This window comes from Suricata suricatta, chromosome 1 (assembly GCF_006229205.1).
Source record: "Suricata suricatta isolate VVHF042 chromosome 1, meerkat_22Aug2017_6uvM2_HiC, whole genome shotgun sequence".
Taxonomy (NCBI): Eukaryota; Metazoa; Chordata; class Mammalia; order Carnivora; family Herpestidae; genus Suricata; species Suricata suricatta.
The window spans coordinates 19127658-19155234 of NC_043700.1; the positions used below are offsets into that span (position 1 = coordinate 19127658).

At 36.1% G+C, this 27577-nt stretch overlaps 1 protein-coding gene across 15 annotated transcripts in view; it reads right to left on the bottom strand.

Moving 5' to 3' along the window:
• Positions 1 to 27577, bottom strand: part of PCM1 (pericentriolar material 1) — a 79940-nt gene that overhangs the window by 37332 nt on the left and 15031 nt on the right. For 7 of the 15 annotated variants that reach the window (XM_029934864.1, XM_029934917.1, XM_029934860.1 and 4 more), the window contains 20 exons: positions 27083 to 27328; positions 25827 to 26096; positions 25002 to 25172; positions 24700 to 24816; positions 18873 to 19050; positions 18625 to 18714; positions 15866 to 15975; positions 14204 to 14420; positions 12126 to 12324; positions 11037 to 11210; positions 10416 to 10573; positions 10059 to 10297; positions 8851 to 9005; positions 8585 to 8714; positions 7425 to 7565; positions 6737 to 6927; positions 4314 to 4517; positions 2813 to 3032; positions 2564 to 2709; positions 1869 to 2059 (listed from right to left, as the gene is read on the bottom strand). In XM_029934864.1, the coding sequence (XP_029790724.1) occupies positions 1869 to 2059; positions 2564 to 2709; positions 2813 to 3032; positions 4314 to 4517; positions 6737 to 6927; positions 7425 to 7565; positions 8585 to 8714; positions 8851 to 9005; positions 10059 to 10297; positions 10416 to 10573; positions 11037 to 11210; positions 12126 to 12324; positions 14204 to 14420; positions 15866 to 15975; positions 18625 to 18714; positions 18873 to 19050; positions 24700 to 24816; positions 25002 to 25172; positions 25827 to 26096; positions 27083 to 27328 (3547 nt within the window). The remainder of the gene's footprint in view (positions 1 to 1868; positions 2060 to 2563; positions 2710 to 2812; positions 3033 to 4313; positions 4518 to 6736; positions 6928 to 7424; positions 7566 to 8584; positions 8715 to 8850; positions 9006 to 10058; positions 10298 to 10415; positions 10574 to 11036; positions 11211 to 12125; positions 12325 to 14203; positions 14421 to 15865; positions 15976 to 18624; positions 18715 to 18872; positions 19051 to 24699; positions 24817 to 25001; positions 25173 to 25826; positions 26097 to 27082; positions 27329 to 27577) is intronic. The other 8 variants (XM_029934893.1, XM_029934937.1, XM_029934909.1 and 5 more) reach the window with 3 other exon arrangements.

A 27577-nucleotide genomic window follows, 5' to 3' on the forward strand; every position in this document is an offset into this window, starting at 1 on the left:
GCTCAAAACACCATGACATCATGACATAGGTATTATATTAATTTTACCAGGGAGAAAAATCGGCTCAGAGATTAAATGGCTAGTAAATGAAAGAGCAGTTCAGATCTCAGGTCTGCAGAACTCCAAAGCTTATATTCTTTCCACTCTAATTTAACTAGGAAAGTAGAATATAACTAAGTTTTTACATACAGTGCCATATCAGATGTATTTGAGGAGGATACTAACAACTTGGGGAGAGAAAGGAGTGAGAAAAGGCTTCACAAAACTACTTTGTGAAGAATGGATAGTCTTTGCCCAGAAGTGACACTGGTATGAAGGCTCTTATATTAACTTAAAAATTTACTCAAAAACGTTTGTTGCCAATATTAATACTCAAGAACTAAACTGCTTGTTAAATTTGCTAATGCCATTGTTTTTATAATCATGCTAAGAAAAAACACTGCTATTTTTATTTATTTATATTCACAAAGCCCTCCAAACCCTTTTCTCCTCCTATATTCCTTGGCAAACACCTTCAACTCCGCCTCCTTCACAACTCACTTCATCTTCTGAATCACTCCTAGCTCTGTACCCTCCTGCCAATGCCTTAGCTCAAGCCATCATTCCTTCTCTAACAGTACCGCAACAGCCTTCGATTTTCTCTTCACTAGCAATTCTCTTCACCACTCTTAGCCCCCATCTCTAATCTCTGCAACACTATCACTAGTGTAATATTCCTGAAATAGAAATCCCATGCGAACCCCCTGCTCAAAACCCTTCCATGGCCCTTCTGGCAGGCCACGGAGAGGCCGGGCTTCCTGGCACAGCACAGAAGGCCTCTGCTGCTCTCAGCCACCTCAATTACTCTTCCCTGTGACGGCCCTAAACACTACCCAAACCTAATGACTTCTAAATTCCCCACACGATCTACTGTTTCACTGCTTTGTAACTCTCAGTAGTCCCAGTGATTAGAAAGCCCGTTCTCTCTAATCTCCCTGGAAATAAATTGTGTTCATTCTTTAAATAACGTGCTTTCTGGGGAAAAAAAAAAAACAAAAAACCACAAACTTGTTGACAATTTCTTGCCCCAAGGAAGAGTAGGCCGCTCACCTCATTTGCATCACTGCTACAGCACCCACGGCCCTATGCTGAGCACCTGACACCCCAAGCTAGCACCAGATTCTAAATTACTTTAAACATCAGTTCTACCTAGGTGTACCTGGATGGCTCAGTCGGTTAGGCACCTGACTCCTGGTTTTGGCTCAGGTCATAATCTCAGTTTCATGAGTTCAAGCCTCTGTGCTGATAGTGTGGAGACTAGGATTCTCTCTCTCCCTCACTCTCTGCCCCTCCCCTTCCCCACTCACATTCTCTCTCATAAAAATAAATAAACTTAAAAAACAAAACATTAGTTCTACCCATCTGAATCCCAGTCATTTTTCTGGTATCTGAAACATAATGGGTACTGAAAAAAAGCCTGAATAAAAGCCTAAGCTAAGTAAAATTCAATCTAGGCCTAGGCTAAGCCTCAGTCTGGGAGTGAATCTCCCTACCCAGCCCTACAGCTCCTCCAGAAGAACACTGCTTTAGTCATCTTTCCTCTCCTCATGCTCTATGCGGTGCCTGGTGCACGGCAGTCAGGGAGAGGCTCACTCCCTTTCTCCTTAGTAAATGGTCGCTGAGTACCTCAAAAGTGTAAGACTAAGCAGTCTTCATATGTACTTTACTTAATTTCATTAGCAACCATTTAAAGTTTTCACCATAAAGAATCAACAAAGGTGAGTTCGTAACTTTCTTTGCAACATCAGAAGAGACTAATAAAAATCCACCCAAGAGACAAACTGTATTCCCAAACACTTGCATTTATTTTCAAGTTTTCAGTCACTTACCTGGTCCAAATGATGAAAAATTAGTAAACCCAGGGAGGTTAAACAGATTTACGGGCTGCGCGGGAAAGCTGAAAGGACAAAATAAACTGGGGGAAGAAGTGTGTGATGCACTGCTGCCGCCTTCCTTGCTTCCAGGCTTCTCTGGATGCTGATTTTGTTGGCGCATAAGCTCATTTAGCATTTGTTTCAACCTATAAATATTTACGAAGTCAGTTAACTTACAAATCATTTATGTTATCTTCTGTTTAAAGCACATTTAGAGAAAATACATATAAAAAGTGATTCAAAAACATGCACTGTTTCCACAGTGACCACAACCATCTGCCGTCTTCCACGCTTACTTCAGTAACCTCGCCTTTGGAATAAGCACTGCACTTACCACTTCGATCAGACAGTAAGCAGAACTCAGAAACTCAACAGATTTGTGATGCTGAAAGCTTCAAAGAGGTATAATTTATACACCATGTAATTCACCTAACAGAAGTATAAAGTTGAACCCTAAAAATTTTTAAAAACAAAAGTCTACGGTATTAAATGGGAATATCGGGCAAGTCACTGCTTATAAAATCCTCAGATACTAAGAATGTTTGAATATCCAATTTTGCTCCTGCCCTTTTCTCCCAGAAGATAACTAGAAAACACTTGCTCAGTTTTAGCATTTTCCAGGCACATCGACTGCTTCTAAAACAGATTACCTTTGCACGTTATTCTGTTGCCACGTCAGCTGAGTGTAGCACTGGTTCAGCTGGTGCATGATAAGGTGGACCTGAGGAGACGCAACATTGCTGGGCATAACACTGTACGGACCCGTGAGAAGGGTCTGCAGCAGACAAGAGAGTGCCTATGGAAAGAAAACACGTCCTGACAGTTACTGATGCCTGGAGAAAAACGGGCACTGCTTTAGAAGCAAGAGCTAAAAAATGTACTTTCATAGTAAACCTTACCTGCTGGTCTTGCATCAAAGTCTGACAAATATTGACACTGAAGTCAAGCTGTTTCTTTAGCTGATTAATTTGCTCTTGCCACTGTTCTTTCTCCTCCACGTACGACAGTTCTGACACCCAGCGAAGGTTTTCTTGGCGCTGCATGCTGATATTCTGCTGTCTGGTCTTGGCTAAGGGGCGATAGTTTCTGTCTGCTGAGAAAGGGCGACTGTTTTTCCACCTAATACAGATTTAAAGCATTGGGTGATCATATGTAATTATGCAGCTTTTAAATTCCAGCAAAAACATCCTGATACTGTGGTTCGAGAGCAGTATTTTCTTAAGATCAAAGTTTACGTTCAAAAGACTTAAAATGTATAGAAAATGAAGGGGAGGTTGAGGGAGGGAGGAAGGGAATTCCTAGCCTTTCTAGCCTTGTGCAATTATTTTTAACTTTTTCCCTTAGATTCTACACAGAAGTCTCCATGTAATCCTGTATTCTGCAAAATGAACATTTTATTACAAGCAGTTTTTCATTCTTCATGCTTTAAACTTAGCCACGTGACATTCCATTAAGTGGAACTACTTAACCATCTTTTATTCACAAAATAACAATGTAATGGACATTTTGTTGATAGGCCTTTGTCACTATGATTTTTAGTTTTGTTTAACTCCCCCAAACAGGAGCAAAGATCAAAGCTTATGAATCTTGACCCAGCCTAGTTGGGATCTACCTTAGCAAAACTCTTAGGGTACAATAAAAAACGTATTTGGTCTTTATACCAGGTGCCCAGGGATCTCCTGAGAGGTAGAAGGTCTTGGCTATTCATTCAACCATAGCTATTGACTCTTGGCAGGCACTAGACAGCTTTACCATAAGGGCCAGTCACTAGAAAAATCAACCAGGTGTTTATAGGGTTAGAACTTTCAGCCCCACCTCCAACTTTGAGAGGGAGGGGCTAAAGATGGAGCTTCATTGGCAATGGTTGATGGTTTAATCAATTGTGCCTGTGTAAGGAACTTCCACAAAAACCCCTTACCACGCTGGTTAGAGCTTCTGGGCTGGTGACCACATTGCAGTGCAGGGAGGGTGGAGCACCCAGAGGACATGGAAGCTCTGACCCCATGCCCCACCCATTCCTTGCCCTCTGCTATCTCTTCTATTTGGCTCATTCCTGAGTTGTACCCTTTGTAACAGGCAAGTAAACTTGTTTTTCTGAGTTCATGAGTTGTTCCAGCATAAATTATGAAACCTGAATAGGGCTTGTGGGAACTTCCTCCCAAATTTTTAGCAAAGTCAGACAGAAGTGTGAACACATGGAGACGTGGGACTGCAACTGGCACCCAAAATGAGGGCAATCATGTGGGACTGAGCCCTTGACTTGTGCCCTATTCTAAGTAGTTAGTGTCAGAATTGAATTGGATTGTAAGACACTCGGTTCAGAGAATCAGAGAAGCACTTAGTGTCATAAAGACATGAGACTTTAGGAATCAAGCAAAAAGTTAAAACAGTGAAACTAACCGATTCTTAGTTTCTTTTACATTATAAGAGTTATGATTCACACTGTTAGGAGGATATAGAGGAAAGTGATCATTGGAACTGGCATCTTGCTCCTCTTCCTCCTCCTCTTCATCCGTCCGAACAATTCCTTCAGAAAGGTAACCATCCTCATCGCCTTCTTCATCTAAGGCACACTGAGTAGAACCTCCCCAAGTTGCCATTGTTCTAGAGATTAAGAGACAAAAAATAAGAGACGATTCAGGAGATTAGCTAAATACCTTACCACCTACTATGTCCCAGACACTGTACCATGTATGTACATATGTGTGTGTGCTTGTATAGAAGCACAGAAGTGCTTACAATATACAATTTCACTTAATCTTAGTGATAAGATGGGTGGTATTCTTTCCACGGCTGTTATACAGAGTATGTTTACTCTGCCTTCCCCAAAATAAGCCTTCATAAATTAAAATAGTGATCATATCCCCTGGAATATTTTCCCTAAACTAAAGGCCCTTCAATTTTTAACTTTTCCTTGAGTGACAGTTTTCTAGATCAGAGCTCGCCCAAAGAACTTTCTGCAACAGCAGTAATGATCTATGTATGTGGATCTCATACAGTAAACACTAGGTACACATGGCTAATGAGCACTTAAAATGTGGCTAGTGTGACTGAGAAAATGAGATATTAGTTTTATTTACTTTTAATTTAAACAGGTATAGGTAATGCAGCAGCTGCCATACTGGAAAGCACAATTCTATACATACTTTTTAACTTAAGTGTACTTATTTAGTTAGAGAGAGAGAAAGAAAGAGAGAGAGGGAAAATGCACACAGGGGAGGGACAGAGAGAGAATTCCAAGCAAGCTCCACAGTGTCAGCAGAGAACCCAACATGGGGCTCAAACTCATGAACTGTGAGATTATGACCTGAGTGGAGATCAAGAATCAGATGCTTAACTGACTGAGCACCCAGGCAATGCTGGAGACCACAATTCTAGAGCTGTGGTTCCCAAGCCTAGATGCTACCGAAACTATCTACATAACTTTTCTAAAGTTCAGAGGTGTAGTACTCAGAACAGAAAAGAAGTACCATAGATATAATTTGATAAAGTATATTTTGGGACTTCAAAACAGAAAAAGTTCTTTTAAGAGGAAGAGAATAAGGTTTGGTGTGATGTTCCAGAAATGCCATCTGAGGATATCAAAAGGTAAAGTCCCAACAAACTTGAATTTCAAATGTTAGCTCTGAGGGACACCTGGGTGGCTCAGTCGATTAAGCATCTGACTCTTAATTTCAGCTCTAGTCATGATCTCATGGTCGATGAGTCTGAGACCCACACTGGGCTCTGCTGTGTGGAACCTGCTTGGAATTCTCTCTCTCCCTCTCTCTCTGCCCATCCCCTGCTCACTCTCAATGAATGAATGAATGAATAAAAAATAATAAAATAAAATTTAAGGTAAATAAATATAAAACATTGGCTCTGAATATTCCTATATGATAACTAACTGATCTTACAGATGGCCAGTTATTTAAGAAACATTCTAAATATGGAAATTCCAAATGGAAACACTAAAATCTAAATGCTTCATGTAATAAAACTTTCCTAATCCTTAGGAAATTTATAGACAGGAAAGGAGATTTTTAAGTAAAAATGTGCTCATTTCTGGCCTGATAGATAAGTACTCTAAAGTAACAAACATCTCACATTTATAAGCCTAAAATGTAACTAAAAAAATAAAGCGTATATACTCAAGAAAATCTGTGTCACCATCTGATCAAGTGCCTTAGTTACTTTAAAAAAAAAAAAAAAAAAAGGGTGCCTGGGTGGCTCAGTCGGTTAAGCCTCCGACTTCGGCTCAGGTCAGATCTCACATTCGTGGGTTCGAGCCCCGCGTCAGGCTCTGTGCTGACAGCTAGCTCAGAGCCTGGAGCCTGCTTCCGGTTCTGTGTCTCCTTCTCTCTCTGCCTCTCCCCCTCTCATGCTCTGTCTCTCTCTGTATCAAAAATAAATAAAACATTAAAAAAAAAATTAAAAAAAAAAAGAGGTGAAGCTATGAGAACTCAGAACAGGAAACAGCTGGACTTAGTTAAACTGAACCACAAAAGTGAGGTTTTTTTTTTTGAGAGAGACAGAGAGAGACAGCACAAGCAGGGGAGGATCAGAGAGAGAGGGAGACACAGAATCTGAAGCAGGCTCCGGGCTCTGAGCTAGCTGTCAGCACAGAGCCCGACATGGGGCTCGAACCCACGAACTGTGAGATCATGACCTGAGCCGAAGCCGGAAGCCGGACGCTTAACCAACTGGGCCACCCAGGCATCCCAAAGGTGAGGCTTAACCACCAGCCTCCATCAAACAGCAGATGTATGTTGAGAGGGGAACTGAAGCCCATCCTACGTGCCTCAGGTAGGTAACGGTAAATGGAAGACTGAAACACCGCTTACTTTTCTGTTCTACTCTGCTGCGGTGTGCACAGGTTCTCAGATGCATCACTTCTCAATGAGCCAGCCACTGGAGAGGTGGGGTCGGCCAGACCTTGCCTCCTCTGATGTTCCGCCATCAGAGCTTCCAGCTGCTTTCTTCTCTGTCTTAACTCTTCCCTTAACATCTCATGTCTCCGCATTTCTGACCACAGCTGTTATTTTCAAAGTCACCGTCAGGTTAGTATAACATACTTGGATTTGTTTTAGCCATAAAGAATGGAAGACAAAGTTCTATTCTCTGCCTATCATTTTTATAATAAGATATCCACAATTAAAATAATATTTTTGTGATAAGAAAAAATAAGGCAATCATTAATTCTTAGTGAAAACAAGTAGTAGCCAAATACACTCTGTCAACTATTTAGAGAAAAGTTATGTTTTCTACAAATCACATATAAATAAAATGGAAAAGAATAGGTCTTTCTAACTGAAATGATTACTGTTCAATACAACTACCTCTTAAATATAATTCTGCTATTTGCTAATAAAGAACAAGACTATTTTGAAATAATCCCAACTTAATTACTTTTGGGGGAAAAAAACACTGAAAGACAAAAAACAAGTGCATCTAAAAAGATGTTCCACAGATACTCAGTTTTCTGTAAGACGTGATGTCAGACTCAGGAACAACAGGTACACTGTACGATACCTCGTTATCTACTACGGAAGGATCTTCAGGCTCCAAACCAGACTTGCTTGTACCGGTTTCGTTTCCATTAACAGCTGGCGTTGAAGTAACAGCTGGGATGTATTTTTTTGTGGGACAATTACCCGCACTAGTGGCTGACAGCTAAAAAAGGATTAGTAAAAACTATTATGAGGAATTAAAGCGACTGTGTTAAGTTCATAAAAGCAGTTATTTTACCATTCCACTGGGGCTCTAGTACTATATTTAATTTGTTATTATCAGACATCAATTGACGTCATGATCCAAAGAAAACCTGACATAAGAAAACAAAGATGAAAACACAGGATAAAGCTGATGAGTAGCAGCTAACCCTCAGGAACAACAGAGACAAGAAGGATAAAATGTTACTGTGAAAATTTCATACACTCAACCCAACTCTGGTATGTATCTCTCTGGATATTATTTAGATTATGGAGAAGGGAAAAAGGATGAGGTAAGGTGGAAGAGGTTAGGAAATAAACAGTTATAGAGATACATCATTTGAGGTGTTTCCCTTTCTTATTTGGACGATGGATAAGGGAAAAATGATTAGATAAGGTCGAAGAGGTTAGAAAATAATATTACAGAAAAACATCATTTGATGTGTTTCCCTTTCTATGAAAACAAAACCTGACTAAAGAATAAAGGTAACCAAAACATTTTAAGAAAAATCTGAAGGGGACTTGGTACTCCCTTCTTACATCAACGTTATTCCCATTCCTGATTACGTACTACTTAATATGCAAACTACAGATAAAATATTTTAATTAATTTCCTTAGAAAATTTATGATGGCTTAAGGACTTTTATTATATAATTTAAGGCAAGAAAACATGGAAACATCATTCCTTTAAAGGCAAAGCTCAAATCAGATTACTTCAATGTGATAGTTCCTAATACTCATGTTCTCAATCTGAAGCTGCCTAGCCCAAGTGAAAAAATCAAAGTAATCAAAATCAATTCCTATGTGCTATCTTTCAGAGTAAATGTAGACCCTTAACCCCTTTCATTAGTTCATCCATTTCATTAATCATAAAATTGATATAAATGTTATCATATCAGTACTAGAAAAAGAGTACTTTGAAATGACATTAGGTTTTAAACATTTTTTCAGACAAATGGGGAAAAAAAGTTCCTAATTACCTGTAGGTCAGGACATGCCTTTTGCAATGCTTGAATTTTCTCTTGAATCTCAATCAGTTTCTTTCTTTCTTCCTGCAACTGTTTGAGCTCTCTCTGTTGCTGCTGTAGTTTAGCCTCATAAAATTTCTCTCTATAATTAAAGTGACATTTGCAGACTCCAATAAATCTGACAGCATTAAGCATGATGTAATACAGTACCTAGCCAAGTGCCTTCTCTACAAAAAGCACTAAATTTTTATTAAGTGAAGGCCATGAGTTTAACATACCTTGCCTTTTCATTTATTCCAGCATCTTTCTGTGTTTTATTGATATTTCCTCTAGTGTTATTTGCACTTTGTTTGTTGTCTTCTTCTGTTGGGTAGAAATCATCCAAATTTGAAGTATTGGCAGAGATGACCCCTTGTTCTATTGCATCATCATCCTAAAAAACATCATTAAATTAAAATAATCTTGATATCTATAAAAGCATTATCCAAGGCGTACCTTAAATACCACAATTCTGTAAAATTTATATAATATAAAAACTAAAGGAGTAGATTAAGTACATGACTTTAAAAGTGAAGTTCATCCTCTATCAATGGCAAGAAAAGTACTAAAACAACAAAAGTACATTTATAATCTGAATTCCAATTACCCAATAATGATAAATATTAAGTTGCCTTTGCTTATTTTGACCAGATACTGAGCTATCAAAGCTTTGTAAGGAATATGAAAAATATCAAAAACACACTATTGGATCTGAGAACTCTTGATACTAGATAATTTTTCTTAAAAATGTAACTTTTACATTAACAATTTCAAATAATCAATGTCCATTGCCACTTGCTTAAAATTTTCTATTCTCTCACTTTAGTAGTTTGCCAAACCAGTGCTAATAGTTCACAATACAAAAACTAATGAGGATATCTCACATCTGTCATAACTACTGGAAAACAACTCAAGTTAAATCAATATACTTATTAAAGCATAAAGTATTAAGGGGGGTGGTTTCTGGGGGTGAACTACTGCGTTTTTTTTAAAAATTTAATTCTACACATCTTTATACTTACTCATGCTTTCTCTGAAGGCCTCAACTAAAACTTCAATGAAACCTTAAAGAGCTAGTGCTGACTCTTAATTATAAAACTGGCTAGCCAATTTTAAGTTTGTAGATAGGAGTTATCTGGTCTTCTTATTCATCTGAAAACTAACCTAATTCATTACTAGTATGGATAAGAAGACTGCAAAGAAACTGAGTTGGGACACAAGAATAGAGAAGCTGCATCATGAAGCCTTTCCACATAATAATAAGTGGAAAAATTAAAGTTCAGGAAAAAATACAAAACTGCCAGAAATTTTAGAAGGTCGTGAGAGGGTGCCTGAACAACTGAATGATAACAACCCCAACACTAAAAGAAAGTAACTGACTCAAGAATAATTTCAAGAATTACTGTTTTGACACACAATGCTTTTAAAAAAATCAAGCAGTATTTACCTGTACCATGGCAACAAGATCCTGTAACTGTCTAAGTTTCTGTTTTGCAGCCATAAGTCTATTGATCTTCTGTTCAAATTCAGCATCTTCTGGAGCCTCATCAACCAGACTGCTCCTATGACTGGTTAATGAAGCCCCACTGACTCCCTCATCTTCTGCATCTTCCTCCTCTTCCTCATCATCTTCACCTTGTGCAACATGAATCCCCTGTTCTCCTTGTCTATTATAGTGACAATCTGCTGGAAGCATGTAATCATTGAAATCAGTAATTGAATAAGCTTAAAAATAGTACTAATGAAATAAAATCCACTTACAAAAAAACAGTATGTCAAAGTTATGGTCAGCAGCCAATCATACCTAAAGAAGGAGGCATGTTTAAAGCCCGTATATTTGTAGCAGCTCTGTTGTTAATTTCACAATTAGAATTGACTGATCTTCCTTCTCTATTATTAGAAACACACTGTGCATTAGAATTACTATTTACTTCATTCCAAGTAGCAGATACTTGTGGATTTCTAAAAGAAAGAAAACAGCCTGATGTTATTTAAGGGAATCAATGAATGAATGAATAAATTTTCAAAGTTTTAGAACTGCTAATTCCCAACTATGAACATCACTGGCTAGTTCTCTATTTCAATTCATACTGTGAATAAGTGCTCCTGCTTTTCATAAATGTCTTCTATTTATAAATTTAAGAAAAACATCCAAAAATCAAAATTATACCTAAAAATAAAGAGGTAGGAAAATGTTAAGATACTTCTTATAGTTTACCTGCATACTAACTACTGTACTCACAGCTTCTCTGTTTGTTAATCTTTACAGGGCAAGTAAGATTACACTGACCAAAATAGTACACTCACACAGCCTTACAGGAGAAAAGCTTAAATAAAAAGCAAACAGCACTCTATTGAGGGGTTTTTTTGCTGCATCTTAGAAATACCAAGTAGAAGGAACATGTTAGAAAAAGACAGTTGTTACCGAAGGTTAGTAACAGGCTCAGGGTTTTCATGTTCAGAATCATATTCTGACTCTTCAGTTTCTTCATCTTTTGTGTTTTCATTTACAGCATCCGTCATCATATCTGATGTTTGTTCATAATAATGAACTAATTCTCTTAGTTCATTCAATCTCTTTCGAACTTCATTTAACTTCCTGATAAACAAATAAAAAATATATTCAATACCCATTTTAGCAAAACAAAGCATGCAGTATTTTTATACAAGCAGCCAGTACAAACAAAATTTAACCCTAGTCAAACATCCAGGAAGTGTGACTATAAATTAATGAAGTTAATTTCAAGGGTCTCTTTCTTACTCAATATCTCCCCACTCTTATTTTCTTATATCATGTTAGGGACAAAGGCTTTAAAACAAAAAGTTTCAAGGTTTCACCTGAAGCAGATTTGGTTCCGTAATAAATAGTGAAGTAGTAAATATTCAACTTAAATCCTACCTCTCAGGCAAAATCAGTAATGTAGACATTACTAAGCATTTACAGAAGGCTCCTCATTTGTAACATATAGATATCTATACAGTGTAGAATAAGTTTACCCAAAATATTAAATTTGAGTTTCCATTAAGTGCCAGAAACTATCCCAATGTTTTTCAATCTGTAAAATACCTTTATAAATAGGTCTAGTATTATCTTTATTTTGCAGATGAAGAAACAGGCTTAGTGAGGGTAAGTTATTTGTTCATGGTCACACAGCCTTGTGAGATATAATTTCAAGGCTTTCTGATTCTAGAGCCTGACCTCTGAATTTAGAATCATTTGAATATAAAAATATTTTAATGCAATCCCAGCTATTTCTAATCTTTTTGTTGGAAAATGGGAATGCATTCACTCACAAAAATTATCTGCACTACAATGTCTCATTTCTCTTGGACAATTCAAAGAATGCAATGTAACACACACACACTTTTTCTACTACCTCTTAAGAATTCTAATTTATCATATTAAGTAAATTCAGTTTTTCCAGAGTTTTCAACAATCCAAGGAAAAGAATCATAATTTATCTCCATTATCCAATTTTAATCTATGTAAATAATGTTTGTAAAAATGTTTTACTGGAGTTTTTCGGTTGGATTTAGATGTCCGTCATTTTCACCGTCATTCTGAGAAACTAGAGAAGCAGCAGGATAAGGAACAGTTGACGTGAGGCTACTGGGCTCTCCATTGAGCGGTGCCAAGCCCAAGGGAGCGGAGGGCGCTGCAGATGCGCTTCTCTGATCCACACTTCTTTGTGGAGAGGCTGAAGAAGGCACAACTAACAAACAAACAAAGAATCAGCTACTGTGAATAAACAAATACGGCATCAAAGAATACTCAGTTTGTTTACATATAGAAGTAAAAAGTAAAAAATCATTAACATCTTAAATTCTGCAGATTTAAATTTTAGAAACTTAAGAACAGCCAGGCCACTTGTTCAGTAACAATCAACCACAGACTTAAACGAGGAAGAAAACAGTAAGGAAAGACAAGGTAGAAATTGACAAGAACCAGGACAGTCTACTTTAAAAAGTAACCAGTATACTTTCCCAATAAACCTGATTCTGGGTTAAGTTAAATAGGGCAAATGTGGATGATGCTCAGTAAACCATCTACAAATCTTTCCAGCCCTGGAGGATTAGGTCCCTAAGTGTGTTCCAGATCCACAGCTCATAGGAATTACATCTGGTCTCGAAGATGGAACTCTCCTTGTTCCAAAAGATAAGCTGTTAAAGCAACTGTAGTACATCCATACCATGAAACACAACCCAGCAATAAAATTTTCTAATTAGATGATAGCTAAGCTTCCACACTCCTTGAACTAAATGTTAATTACTTTTCTGTCCATATGGATCAAAGATACGTTATACCTTCAAGGGCAGTGAATGAAGATTAAGAATTTTTGCACTTTTCTATCTCCATCACTTTAAAACTATTGCCATTTCTCTTTCTCACAGGGATGACCATCATTATTTGCTGCTCACATTATCAGCTGCTACAGCTGGTTTCCAGCAGTCTCTTTGCTCTACTCCTTGACTGTTCTACCTTTTGCTGCTGCTTTCAGTTTCCAAGTGTGAAAAAAAATCACGTTTTTAGAGTCATCAGTAGGCGGAGTGCTACTTTTTTAATGTATATAAAACTGACCACAAGGCCTTGAATACAACTTTGGAATTTTAAGTTTGTCTTAGTTGTGTTCATCTCTATGGGAAGGAAAAGCACTGGGATTTGATTATACTCTAGAGAAGAGAGACCGGCAGAGGTCAGGGAAAAGAAAGGAAGAAGTTTCAGGCAGAAATATTAAGGGGTTTTTTGGCGGCGGTGTGGTAGACAAATAGGAGGTGGGTAAAGAATAAGGAACAGGGACTCCAGAAATGGGTTTTCTGTCCTTGTATTTAATAAGAGAGCAGCAGGAATGTTGAAGGCTAATGACCCGCTGGAGTTGATCCTACTAATAATCAGTTTCTCTTGCTAGAGCTCCTATTACTGACTGTTTAGGTAAGAGAAAGGGACCAGGCTTGAGAAGGTGTCAAGAGAGCAACTGAGGACTATTCAACAGAAGCCAAGACATCTGTGAAACAAGAAGGGTAGTTCTCATAGTATGACCAGTACAACTATGCTCTTCCCATTCCCACCTAAGATGACCTATACTTCAGGAAAGTTACCCATTTTTATAGTTTAGATAGCCTGTACACTCTAAACTATGTAAGTTACAGGTTTTCTGCACTGCACTAAGTTTTTAATTTCTCAATTTTTTGTATCCCTTCTCAATCTATTTCATAGTTTTTAAATCAAAGTTTTGAATTAGTGTTCCCTTTAAGGGAAAATTTGAATATGCTAAAAAATCCAATATTATATGTCCAAATGTCTAACAGTTTACTTTCTCTTTTTATTTCCCCTAAATTACAATCCTACCAATTTTTCAAAGCCCAACTTTACTGTTTCCCTTTACCAAAGTATACAATAGATCGACCATCTATCTGGTTATCATCATAGATTACCTTGTTACTTAAAAACTTTCCCCATGCAAGTCCTATCTCCCCTCAACTTCTTTAAAAACTGTAAGTACATTTGTTCACCAGAAATTTACTAAGCAACTACTAGATGCCGGCACATAAACTCATGTGTCCACCTAACCTTGCTGAGCCAGGTTTACTTACATGATGAGTTGTTCAGATGCTGATCTCGAAGTGTATGAAGTTCTCCAAGCAGTTTGTCCATTTTTTGTTTCTTTTCCTGTAATACTCTCATTTTGCTAAAAAGCTGTACTTTCTCATCAGGTAAGTGTTCTGAAACTGATGGATTCCTGCTCTGGGAAACCTCCCTGGTTAATGAAAGACTTTCTGCCTGTCTTCTATTGTCTGGAACAGTTGGAGGCTTATTTAAAAATAAAAAAATAAGAAGATCAAAGCAATTAAAGGTTTCATTCTCATTTTATAAAAACACAAATACTCTTTATAAAAAGTGATGAATATCTACCTAGATTGTGCTGGTGGGCGAGTATATGCCTTCCCATACTATTTTCCTGATGTGCCACTATAACACATACACGGTTTTATGGACACACATAACTAAATTAAGTAGTAGAAATGTCATACGTTATATAGACTTACAAAAATCTCATCTTCTCTCACCATCTTTTTAGAATCACCATCATAAACTTTAACTTCTTAACCTATCAGTTTTTCCTATCACTTCTTTCCACTAAGGCTTATGAATTCATAAAATGAATACGCCATCATTAAGCCTAATTTTAACATTTTGCCACATTTGCATCAATTTTTAAGAGAAATATAAGATTACAGAGATAGCTAAAGCTTGAGACATACCAACCCCCAATCTCATTACTCTCTCCAGATATAAACACAATCTCGAATTAGGTTTCTACCATCCTCACAGATGTTTACATTTTATTACACCTACAGAAAATACACATCCTTTATTGCATTTTTTAAACATCAGCCAAGTGGTATCCTTCTTAAACTCGCTTTTTCATTTATTAACTCTGGCTCACTTACTCTGACTGGTTATAGGATTCAACTCTATGCATATATTATAGTTTTTTAATCCATTTTCCTGTTTATGGACATTTAGATTGATTCTAGTTTTCTGCTATTAGCAAAAAGCTGCCATGAACACTCCTGTATATATCTCCTTGTGAGCACGTGAAGAATCTAAGTTGGGGCACTGCAGGGTCGCCAGAAAAAAATGACTGCTCAGTAATTCTTGAAAGTAGTAGACCCCATTCATTTTGTCACCAGATCAGCAGATAGGAGATTCAATTCCAGTGACAAGGTATTAATTCATAATTCACCCTTTCTTACTCAAGGCCCATAAACTGAAATTGTGCATTTATACCATTATTTACAAAACTCTGATCAAATTATAACTTAATAACTCTGAACTTAAACTTAAGAACTTTCTTCAAAATTGTTAGTAAAATATAAGGGCATAGATTCAAACATAACTTAACTTTTAGAGATTATGACCATTTGAACAGTTGAGAAGAAGAAAGAACGTATCATCTAGTAGCATGCAGGGAGAATATTTAACTTCTCACTCCATTCAAAGCAGGTATTCCTCTAATTTAGTTTCTCAAAGCACAGTCCCCAGACTACCAGCAATAGAATGACACGGCAGGAAAGCCCACCTCATATGCGTGAGTCACACATACTTTTGGAGGTGAGGTGATCCCACTGATCAGAAACTACATTTTTTTTAAACAATCATGTCCGGTGACATTTACACTCTGTGAATTTCTGGAGCCACTAGTTTAAATAATATGGTTTTAAACTCAACTATACTAAAAAAAATTAAGTTACCTGAGAATCACGAAGCTGATTATGAAAACGTTGAATCAAATCATTCAATTCTTCATTTAGTTCAGATGTGATACTAAGTCCAGATAGGCTACCTGTAGTTTCTGTTACAACTGGGAAGAAAATTAACTATTCATTAAAGCAAATAAATTAAATTTTAATTGAATTTACATTTTCAAGTTGAGAAGCTAAAAATGAAATCTGGGAGAAAAATAGGAATTTAAAAAAATCGAACCTAATTCATAACTAGTTAACTCTCAGATTTATTTCCCAATCATTTTAATAGAAATTTCCATCTAACCTGAAAATAAAAAGACCCAGAAAACTTCAGTATAGTGATTCATCTTTTTCTATCCCATCATTTAAGGAGAAATACTGCTGCATCCCAATTAAGAAGAGTGACTCAATGGAGTAGGGAAAGGACAAGCCAATCAGATTGGGTTGGGGAACCAGCAGGGGAAATGGTTAATCTGAAAAAGCATAGCCAATACGGTCAGGTCTCAGTCCCCACCTCCCCAAACAGAACCAATGATCTAATCCAGGGGGGCAAACGTTTCATAAACATTCAGACAGTATGTATGTTAGGCTTTGTGGAAACATAGTTTTTGTCTCAACTACACAATTCTGCCACTGCAGGGAAAAAGTAACCAGAGACAATACATAGACATGGATATGATCCATGAAACTTTATTTTATGCAGTGGGTCAAATCCAGCTGGCCACAGCTTGCTGACCCCTGCAGCAGAAGAGGTAATTTACAGAAGTAGTTGTTTACGACACAAGTCACACTACAAGCCCACACTTCGTATCTTCCTATGGCAGTACTGCTGAGGCAGTATTCAGATAATTCCGATGATGGTCCCTGCTCTACTACCCAACCACCCCATGCTTATCTTCTCTAGCTCTAGGAGAGACACTTGCCATTAACTGTTACTGTTTTAAAGGAAAATACTAGATTTCTCAATGAAAAATAAGAATTTCAGGGCTAAACAGAATCCCAATTATCCAGTGCAAACTCTATTTTGAAAACAAAGAAATTACAATATAGATAATACACACTTAACTAGCACACACTTGTTAGTTCCGTAATTAAAAACTCTTTCCCATAACAATTACTTTGCCTCACTTACATACCAGAAGATTAAATACTATCATTCTGGTTTTTCATCATAAATGTCATAAATAAAAGAGAAATTTTTTTTTAATTACTAACTAGAATTATTTTTGAAATAGTATATAAAATAATATATACTATTATAATAATGAACTCTTGTTCATTCTACTCCTGGTGCCTACCTCATAGTACACTTTAAAGAAAAAGAAAAAAGTTCACATATTCAGAAAAAGACCACTTCTGACCTAGAATTCAAGATATCTGATTTTACTAATATTCCATATAAGCATAGACAAGTCACAAACTGTTAGAGCTTCTTCTCTACAACATGAAACTAAGAAATAAATGTTCTGGTGACTAACACACAATTTTGTGATTATGAAATGAGATGTTGTAAATATAACTATTTGAAATAACATAACTATCACAGGCAAGTCTCTAAAATCTAAAACTTGAAAAATAAAGTATTTAGAGCGTCAGTCATTAGCCTTTAACTAGTATTAGTCATTGTTTAAATATTTTGTTTTCATTCTAAATTATCTATTTCCTAAAACATAAATGTTAAAGCTCATGATACTCTGAACTTTACAAAAGAACAAGGGGTTCAAAATGTATATCAACTATTAGTATATACTGTATTACATATATGATTTACAATTATGTAATTATTACATAGGAATAAGTTACTTGCAAGGTATAAAGTTCCTTATGAAAATGCAAAATTAAATTATATATTATAGTGATCTGAGGGCTCAGCCACTGGGCTAGCTATGGATAGTAGCATAAAATGAGTAGTAATAGGGTAACCTCAGTGAAGACCTAACAGAGAGAGCCTATAGGAAATAAATAGAGTGGGATGACAGACTAGAAAATATACCTTAGTTTTACTGAGTTTTAACAGGTAACAAGTTGGTTTTCAACATAATGAGAAACTCAAGAGGTCTGAAGATGATGAAACAAACTATAAAATTAGACTCAATACTAAATAATTCAATACAATTTCCACCTAAATGACAGATACATGGCTATGAGAGAAGGGAAAATGAAAAAAAAAAAAAGAAAACCATGTCTGAGTCTCAGGAAACTATACAGGATATAAATTCAGTAAAAAGGAACTAGTGTAGAGTGAAGTAAGCCAGGCAGAGAAGGACAGAAACCATATGTTTGCACTCATAGGTCTAGCAGGAAAACAGGAGAGACCTAATGGAGAACCAGGGGGAACGGAGGAGGGAGAGAGAGTTGGGGAGAGAGAGGGATGCAGAACTTGAGAGACTATTGAAAGCTGAGAATGAACTGAGGGTTGGGGGGGAGGGGGGAAGAAAGGTGGTGGTGATGGTGGAGGGCACTTGAGGGGAAGAGCACTGGGTGTTGTATGGAAAACAATTTGACAATAAAATACTATGAAAAAAAAAAAAAAGGAACTAGTGTACTGGGTATCTAACTGATATAACAGGACAACTACCAACATCAGAAGCTAAAGAAGCTCTACCCATGTATTCACTGCCACTTTTAACGGTTTGACTCTTCCTTGGGAGGCCAGAAAAGTATGGCAATCCCAGGTGAATCAAGTACAAAGGTGGGGAAAGAAACCCAGCAAGAGCCCTATTAGTGTAAGGTACAAAAACAGAACTGCAGCCTGTCCCTTTTACCTCTTGAGGGCGCTCTCTGATGAAAAGGAGAGCAGGCTGGCTGTCGGCCGGGTACAGCATGAAGGCCAGGTGCGGTCTCTGCAGCCTTTTCTGCATAACCAGAGAAAGCACAGGACATGGTAAGCCTCATACGTAGGTTTCTAAACTAGTCAAAAATCAAGATCTGATTACCTAATAACCAGCATCCACCTTGCAAGACCGTTATTAACCAAGCCTTGCTTTTACCAACATGCTAGACTGCGACGTACCGGAATCATCCATCACAGCAATAGCTTGCTCGGCTTTGTGCTGCAGAGCGAGCAGAGTGGCCTGTCGTCCCTGCAGGGCGCGCAGCTGTTCCTGCTGCTGTAACATCCTCTTTAGTAAGTCATGCTGTTTCTTCAAATTTTCTATCTCTTCCATAGGCTCCTGCTGAGGATCTCTGGCCTGGAAAATAAGATCAACAATACTTAAATCTGGTTATTAAAATTCATGCTCCTGTTTCAACTACTAATGGCAAAGTACTAAGGGCAACTACTAAAGGCAAAGATGATAAATTAGTATTAAATATACAACCCTTGATACAGTTTTAGTAGACTTGAAGAAAAACGAATTAAGAAAAAAATGACAATACAGAGAGAGCCTGCCATGTTAAGAGGTAGTTAGTTAGGTAATTTCACAGTAAAAGAGCATAATCAATGGATTAGCATGAAGAGGAATTAACCAAGGGGGGAAAAAAGGGATACAAAAAAGGTCACAAAGAGCTAAACACACACACATGAGGGATCCAGGCCTTACGGAAAAGGAAGAATGAACAGATCGTACCAGGTGAATGCCCTAAAAAAAATTCCCCTGAAGAAGGTCAGGCTAAAAAACATTCTGCCTCACTTCTGGAAGTGACGATAAAAAAATACTAATAAAACAAAAGCAAACCCACTATTTCCTAACCAAGGACAGAAATTTTTGAAACATTTTATTTTATTTGATATGAATGAAAGGGTTTAATTTACTTGTATCTCATTTTATAAGCATAAAATAAGACAGAATACTTTATATTTCATATCAAAGATATCATTATTATGTTTTCTTTTAAAATATGCTCATTTAGCAGAGTCTGAGAACATTAAATACTTTTAAATTCTCCCCAAATGCAACCATTTTGCCTAAAAGTAGAGGAGGAACAAGATTAAATAGGTGCCACTTACAAGAAATTTCAAAATTTTAAATATTAAATCTTAAAACCACGGAAATGTAACCCAACAAGAAAAACTGAAAGTTAAGCAAGGAGACCAATTTAAATACAACTTAGAAAAAACAAATAAGCCAAATTACATATAAAATGTATATATACCATACTGGTATTTTTCATCATTGATTTGCCTTTTTAAAAGTCTTGTTATTTTAAAAGTTTAATGATTTTTACCTAATATTTACATAGAACATTTCTATTACCTTAGAAACATTTAGTCAATTTTAAACTTGCATTGCTACCAAATTCTGGTTGGAATTATGGAGATTTTAAATGAATCACCCCCCTCCATTACCAAAATCATTAAGGAGAGTAAAAGTTCAATAATTTCATTTCAAAGTAAAAATGCACTGATCCGCTTTATGTGATTCCTGTAGAAATTATGGAAACACAAGTGGCTCCGGAGATTCCCTCCTCAGAGACATTAGTAACTATGCAAAAATCTCTTCTCGTTACCTCCCAGGTAGAACTCATCAGTATTAAGAATAACTTTTGCACTGTGGACTTGGTAAGCAATAAAATTAAGAAGTGAATAAGTACACGGCAATGAGTTAAATACTCTGAAGAAAGTAGAATCAAATAAGGAAATAGAAAGACTGTGGATGGAATATTTGATGTATGTATCAGAGAAGCCAGGACAGTGCTCTTTCTATCCTGTATTGACTGATCAGATTTCATGAACATGAAATCCCAGGAAATCTAAGCTGAGGGAAGCAGATAGGGTAATGGTCAAACAATAAAGAAAGGGAAGATGAGAAAAAGGAAATAAAAATACGTAAGGATTAAAACATGCCAAGCGGATGGTATCCAAAAGAGAATCCAAAAGGGACGCAAAGAATATATTCACTCTTCAAACTTTCTAAGTCACCTTCAACAAGTACAGTTTTAGTTTACAGGAAAAAAAAATAACTTAGGCATGAACTCCAAAGTTGCAAACAGGTTGAATTTCAGAAAATTCTGTCTTTGCTCTAGTCAACTGAAGTTCTTCCAATAATTCTTCATGGATCCATGTACATTTTTATAGCTGAACAGTACTTCACATAATATGTGTTCAAGTTTTCTGATGTGAAACATCACAGGGCAAGTCAGGTTCCGAAGATCTAGGTGAGTGTTTTCCACACCACACTGTCTGCCCCCAAATTATGTGCTTAGATAGTTTTAAATACAAAAGTCTAAGACACAGTGGTCAGAGGAAGCATAGTCTTGTTTGGAAGACAAAGTTAGCCTACATGAAATAACTAGAAATGATGAAAATGATAGCAAAGGAGCAGATAGGATTTTAAACAGCTTATAAAGTCTCTAAAAGCTGATGGTGAGTACACAGGAAAGAAAAGTACGGGCAAACAGTGAGGCATGGGTACTTGTAGAAGGGTTCTTGTTAAAAATTATGCAAAGTGTCATCATGTCTGTAAACTATTCCATAAAATGGATTCTGTCCTTATTAGCAGCTGGAGAATATCAACTATTTCCTACCAAGCTGCAGCTTATAAGGTTGCTTTAAGCTCTCGGAGTTAAGAACTCCACTTTTTTGCTACTCTTTTAACAGCGTAGGACAAGGTGAGGTGGGGAGAACACAATTCTGCATAGCAGAGGAAAATCCAAGTCTGTTGCTGAGAATTAGGGTTTTTTTTCTAATAAAATATTATGAACAGAGTACTGACAGAACTACCCTAGGATGACCCTGAGAACAAAAGATTAAAGAGAATCAAATTGGAATAAACTCCGAGTTCAACAGAGAATAATATTCACTTACAAGGACATTATTCAAAGGAACTAAAAACCAGAAAAATGGTTTTAAAAGTAAGTATTTACCACTTCAGGAAAAAAAGAAAAACTGGAAGATTCTATGCTATAACAAATGTCAATTCCTAAGTTTTGTCACTACTCAGAAGACTTAAGAAAGCAGTTACGTTTCAAAGGATATTTATTATGTCTCAGGCATTCTCTTCTCTGGTGGTACCAATTTTAAAATTAATCAGCTACTGGGCCACCAGGGTGGCTCAGTTGGTTGAGCATCCAACTCTTGATTTCAGCTCAGATCATGATCCCACAGTCATGGGACCCAGCCCCACATCAGGCTCCCTGAGTAGCCTGCTTAAGATTCTCTCTCTCCCTCTGCCCCCTCTCCCCCACACATGTGTGCTCACTCTCTAAAAAAGATAAAAATTTTTTAAACTCTTTTAAAAAAATTACTTAATTTACTCTACCGTTATACTGGGGCACCTTTTGACTAACGCTTTAAGTTAAAGATCATCCTAGCTAATTTCAAATTAAATCCTCAGATTACTTTGGGAGCCAGGAAAAAATAGAAAAAAAAATCAACTGCCAAAATAGAGGTTTTGCCATTTTTAAACAACCAGAAAATGTGCATAAGAAAATAAAGACCAATCCTAGTTAGTATAAGCTACTAATAAAACATAAGAAATTAGTCTAATCTATACTCAATTACTAAAATAGTATTTTACTCTTGCTAAATGGATGCAAGCATTTTATAAATGCTCTTTTACTGAAACTTGTTTTAAGTAGAACTACAAAAACAGTTGTTTTTAAACTTTTCCTCAGCACTTTTTTTGCTTATCATAGAAAATTACAAGAACATTTAGAGCAAACACTGGGGGGGAAAAAACCTAGCAAAAACATTTTAAGTTAACTTTTTTCATTTTTTCAAACTATGAAGTATTTTTCTTAAAAAAAAAAAAGAGTAAGTTTCCAACAAGAACAAAAATATAAACCAAAAAAAAAAAAGGCACCATAAAAATACTTCATTCTTGGAAAGACAGGAAAGGTTATAGCTTACTCCATTTTCTTTTTCTTTAATGAATAATTATAGGAATTTAGACAAAATTTAAAAGCACTATGTTCATCCATGAATATAAATATCAGAAACAAACAGCAATTAATGGTTAAGGTTTAAAAATGTTCTATTCTGAGTTCTCAATGGCAAAAAAAAAAAAAGAAAATGTATTAAGTTTCAAGGCCTTTGTTAATGCAAATTAAATATAGCTGTCACATAACATCCACGAAGAGCAGAAAAGAATAAAAACACTAAGGGACAACACTTTATCAAAGCAGTTTATAGTATAATTAGCCATGTTAATAACTTATATACTTAAGAGTAATAGCAACAGGAGAAAGGCAAATAAGGAAGAGGAAATGTGAACAAAAGAGGTGCTCATTTAGAGACTTCCCAAATTAATATTGTGAAATATACCTTTGAGGAAAATCCATGTTTTCGGCTATATTTCCTATCAGGCCTCAGTTCCCTGTCATTCTGAGGAGGTCTGTCACCTTTCCCTTTTGGACTTGTGGTAACATCAATGTCTGAAACCTGTTCTTGTGAAGCTGAATTCCCTAGTTTGTCCTCAATGCACGGCCGAATTCTCAGACTAAAAGATGCTTCCTTTATTAAATAGTGTAACATATTAATTTCTTAACACAAACTCCTGTTTAACATACAAGCCAGCCTTATGAATAAATACAATTTACCAGTCCATCTCTTTAAAAATCAACCCACACTCCCCCAAGTGTCATACACTTAAGACTCTAAATTTCTGCAGACTAGACTAATGCTTACTATAATCGAGTATCATATCCTAGGCAATTTCCCAACCAACTATACAACAACGAAAGCACATTTTTAATATTTATTCTGCTGTTACTAATCAACTTTCATAATGTCATTTTATGTTTATGAAAGAAATTCTCATCACAGTGAACATTATATATGCATATACAAACTAGAATAATCAACTATACTGTTTCCCACTCCTCCCCAGGAAAATCCCTTTACCCACATTCCCCAACTCTTCCATTTCATCTGAAATGAAATATGAGGAAAAAATTATTCCTAGCACCACTGTAAACAGAAAAACAGTTTCCCCCCAGCAGAATCTATTTTCAACAATTGTCTGGATCAAGCCCTAGAATATCTCCTGGTGAAAATAATGTAGGTAAAAAAAATTCAAATTTCCTCTTCAAATTAGGAAGGGCAGGGAAGAGAAAGGATGCAGTAAGAAATTATGCAGGTGATACTTAAAGGAAACAAACCCTCAAATTCCTCATGCTGAATGGTATTTTGGAACATATTTCAGAAACAAGAGAGACACACATGGTTATCCTTTCATAAGAAAAGCTTTACTTGTAATACGTTTTCAAATTTACTAATGCACAGTTACAGGTGTACCTTTTAAAATAAAAATACTTAAAAGCACATACGTTTCAAAGCCCACTACCTTCTTAGTTCATTTTGCAAAGTTTTCCTCCAAGTTCTGCAAATTCCTGATTATTTTTCCAAAAAAAGTACTTTGATAAATTCCATTTTGCAGTTACAAGAATAAATCATAATGTAAATGCTACCCTGTCCCATTTCATTTGTTTCAATCATCTGGTTTTACTACAGTTCAAAAACTAGCCTAGGAAGGAAAAATCCTAGCAGCCTTCAAATGAGTCCTGAGTGGCACAAGAACTTGGAGACATTTCCGACAGACGATACGCTTCATGATGGTACTCTGTACTTCCAACTCCTATATCCACGATGAATTTTAGCTTTCCCAATGCATCTTAAAATGTGTAAAGCTGTGCTTAATGAAACATATAGAAAAACCATGTTTCTGCAAGCAGATCAGAAATTATATTTTCAAATCAACCAGTAAAATGTTTAATGTTAATCAGTAAAACTTTTATACTCTCAAGTTTAAAAAAATATATACAGCATTAACAATTTGAGGGTTTCTTCCCTGAAATATACTTTTCATTAAGGAATGCCTATAAAAAAATGTCATCTTGAAAAATGGGGGAAAGTTTAAATCTTCATTTCCAGCACTTTTAATTACCAAAAAGCCGCTTACCGTGGCATCTGAAGCCTCAGACCGCACATCTATGTTTAGCGATGTGCTCTCAGCTACAGAACCAGATCCCACAGCTGAATCTATAGTCCGAACATCCTCCTCCTCATTTTCTCTAGCCTGAAATATTTTAGTGGTATAAATCATACAACTATGAATAAGGGCAGTAAAATGTTATAATGGATGGCACAATTTTTTGAAAATATATTAACTCCTCTGGGGTAGAATCAGAATGTCATCAGCATATGTACACTAACGTACCATAAAAATAACTCAATACGTTATTTAAAAGCTACAAAACTTACAAGGATTTTTTGAAGAAATTTCATATACGACTTTTCTTGTTCTTTAAGGTGATCTATTAGATGAGTAAGGCGCTCCACATTAGCAGATCTTTCATTTTTCTCTACAAGATCTTCCCGCATGGAACTAGCTTTGGTAATATAATCACGAATCTGAACAAGCCTGCTTACAATCTGCAGGGAAAACATTTGGAGGAAAAAAAAAAAAAGCATGAAAATAAACAGTATGCAAAACTGACTACAAATCATTCTACATATTTTTATTTCAAATACAAACACTAAAGATAGTTCTAACTTTATCATTTGAATTGATATATGCAAAACATCTGAATCAAATTTAGAATTTAATCAAAACATAACTGGCAATACTAACAATTACTGGAAATTGAAGAATTTCAAAATGTTTTAATTTACATTACTTGAAAAAATTTACTTCCAGAACTGCATGCCTTTAAAGTATTATTAAATTTTTTCTATTTTTTATAACTATTATAAATACTTTTGAAAGTAGTTTTCAAAAGAAATATATCACCATTTAAAAAAATTCTTACAACAGTCTATTAATCACACTGTTTCAAACCCCCCTATAGCAAAAATTAGCAACACAGACTTTGGTGGGTAAAGAGAAGCCTAAATTTACCAAGATACGGCATTTCTACAATCATTATGGGTAAAAAGAAATTTATACATTGAATAAATGTGAAAGATTAATGAGGAGAATCACACAGTACCCAACTAAAATTCCTATGTGCATAACTCAATAAAACTCAATCTCAGTATTTCTACTTTGAAGTTTATGAAACTAAAGCAGAAGCAGCATTTTACCACCTGGCTGCTCTCCATTGCAGGCTCTCCTCTTCCATCTTCTTCAGAGACTTGACAGTTTTGCAGAAGGTCATTACTTAAAGCAGAGGCAAACAACTCTTTACATTGTGCTGAGCCAATCATTTCTCTCTTTGGAGGACTTAGAGCAGGCTCTTTGCTCTTGTTGGTATTAATCTGCATAGGCAAAAAGTTGAAGGGCTTTCGGTTTTCACCAAGCTGACGTTTATTGTTAGCAGCTGTTGCTCTACCTTGAGAGTCACTTCCAATGCTTCTCTACATATGAAAAAGAAACCAAACCCCACAAACATTAATTTTCAGTAATTATTTTCCAAAATATTTCAATGTTCTTAGTCAACCTCACTATCAGCTACCGATTCAGGAAGTAAATAGCTTTGTATTAAAATGCAAAAGAAATTCTAATCTATAAAATTCTTTTACTAAAATATCAAAATTCAATTAACTTGTCCTATTCCTCATTTTCTCAGGCCTAATTCAACTGATCAATATGAGCAAGATTAGTCTAAATGAGGTACTGGGACTATGACTCACATTTATACCTCACACTGCTAATCAAACTTATTCACAGAATTCTGTATGGGGTTTGGCCCCAATGACTATTATTTAATTAATATAATAAACATCAGCCCAAAGATACGTCTGAAGCACTGTCTAAAAAAGTACTCAGATCAGTAACTGCTATATAGCAAGTGTTCAAAATTTAGTATATAGATGACCAAACGATACCACCACCACCACCATCCCAGACTTGAATGTACCTTTATGTATATTTGGTAAACTGTTAGTTTCTCTAAAGCACAGATGTGACAGTTAAATATCTGTTAAGAGTTCATTATCATCTCTTTGCTTTTAGTTCCAAATTTCATTTCAGTAATTGTAAGACCAACCAGTTTTATTTTAAACTTGAGGTAATGTAGACCATTCCCTTAGCCAGTGATAAACTGGATCTTCCCTTTTGCAATCTTATTCAGTTACTAACATGCAAAATTTAGTTCCATAATGAAATTATTCATATTAGTCACAGAGTGTAGGTAATAAATTCACAAAACACTTGTCCTCAGCAAGTTCAGAAATAAGTCTTCCTTGCCCTCCAAAGAACCTAATACCAACACCACTAATTAAAAGTCTTTCTATATCCACAGAAACTAAGAAAAAAGAAATAAACAGCTCACTTCTGACTATTTGACCCATTCTAAGTATTTCTCATAGTTATAACCGGATTTTTAAAATGACTCACAAACCTGATCTAAATCACTGAAGTTTATCCGCTGTTTGAGTTTCTCTAATTCCGCCTGCTCAGGAGCAGACATCTGAGTCATGTATCTACTATGTGGAAACGTATGTGCAGTCTTTGTTCTTCGTCTTCCAACTCCTGGCGACGACTCCGGAGAAATATCATTAGTTACCCTTTTATCACTTTCTACACCAAACTTTTTCTTATTCTTTTCTGATGATCTATTTGCTTTCTTCTGTTGGCCACCCCAATCCTTTAAAAAAGTAAATGGAAAAGTTAATCTGGCCTCTATCAAACCAGGAAAGTAATTTGATATGCTTAAAAAACTTTGGTCAGTCTTAAAAAATAACAAAACACTTTTCACATAAAGACTTAGAAACCATTATTTACTTCTACTAATGCATTTCCCCAAGACATCTAGCCTAAGTTTCATAGACTATCCTTCAGAAAAAGTTTACTGGGGTGCCTGGGTGGCTCAGTCAGTTACGTGTCCGACTTCGGC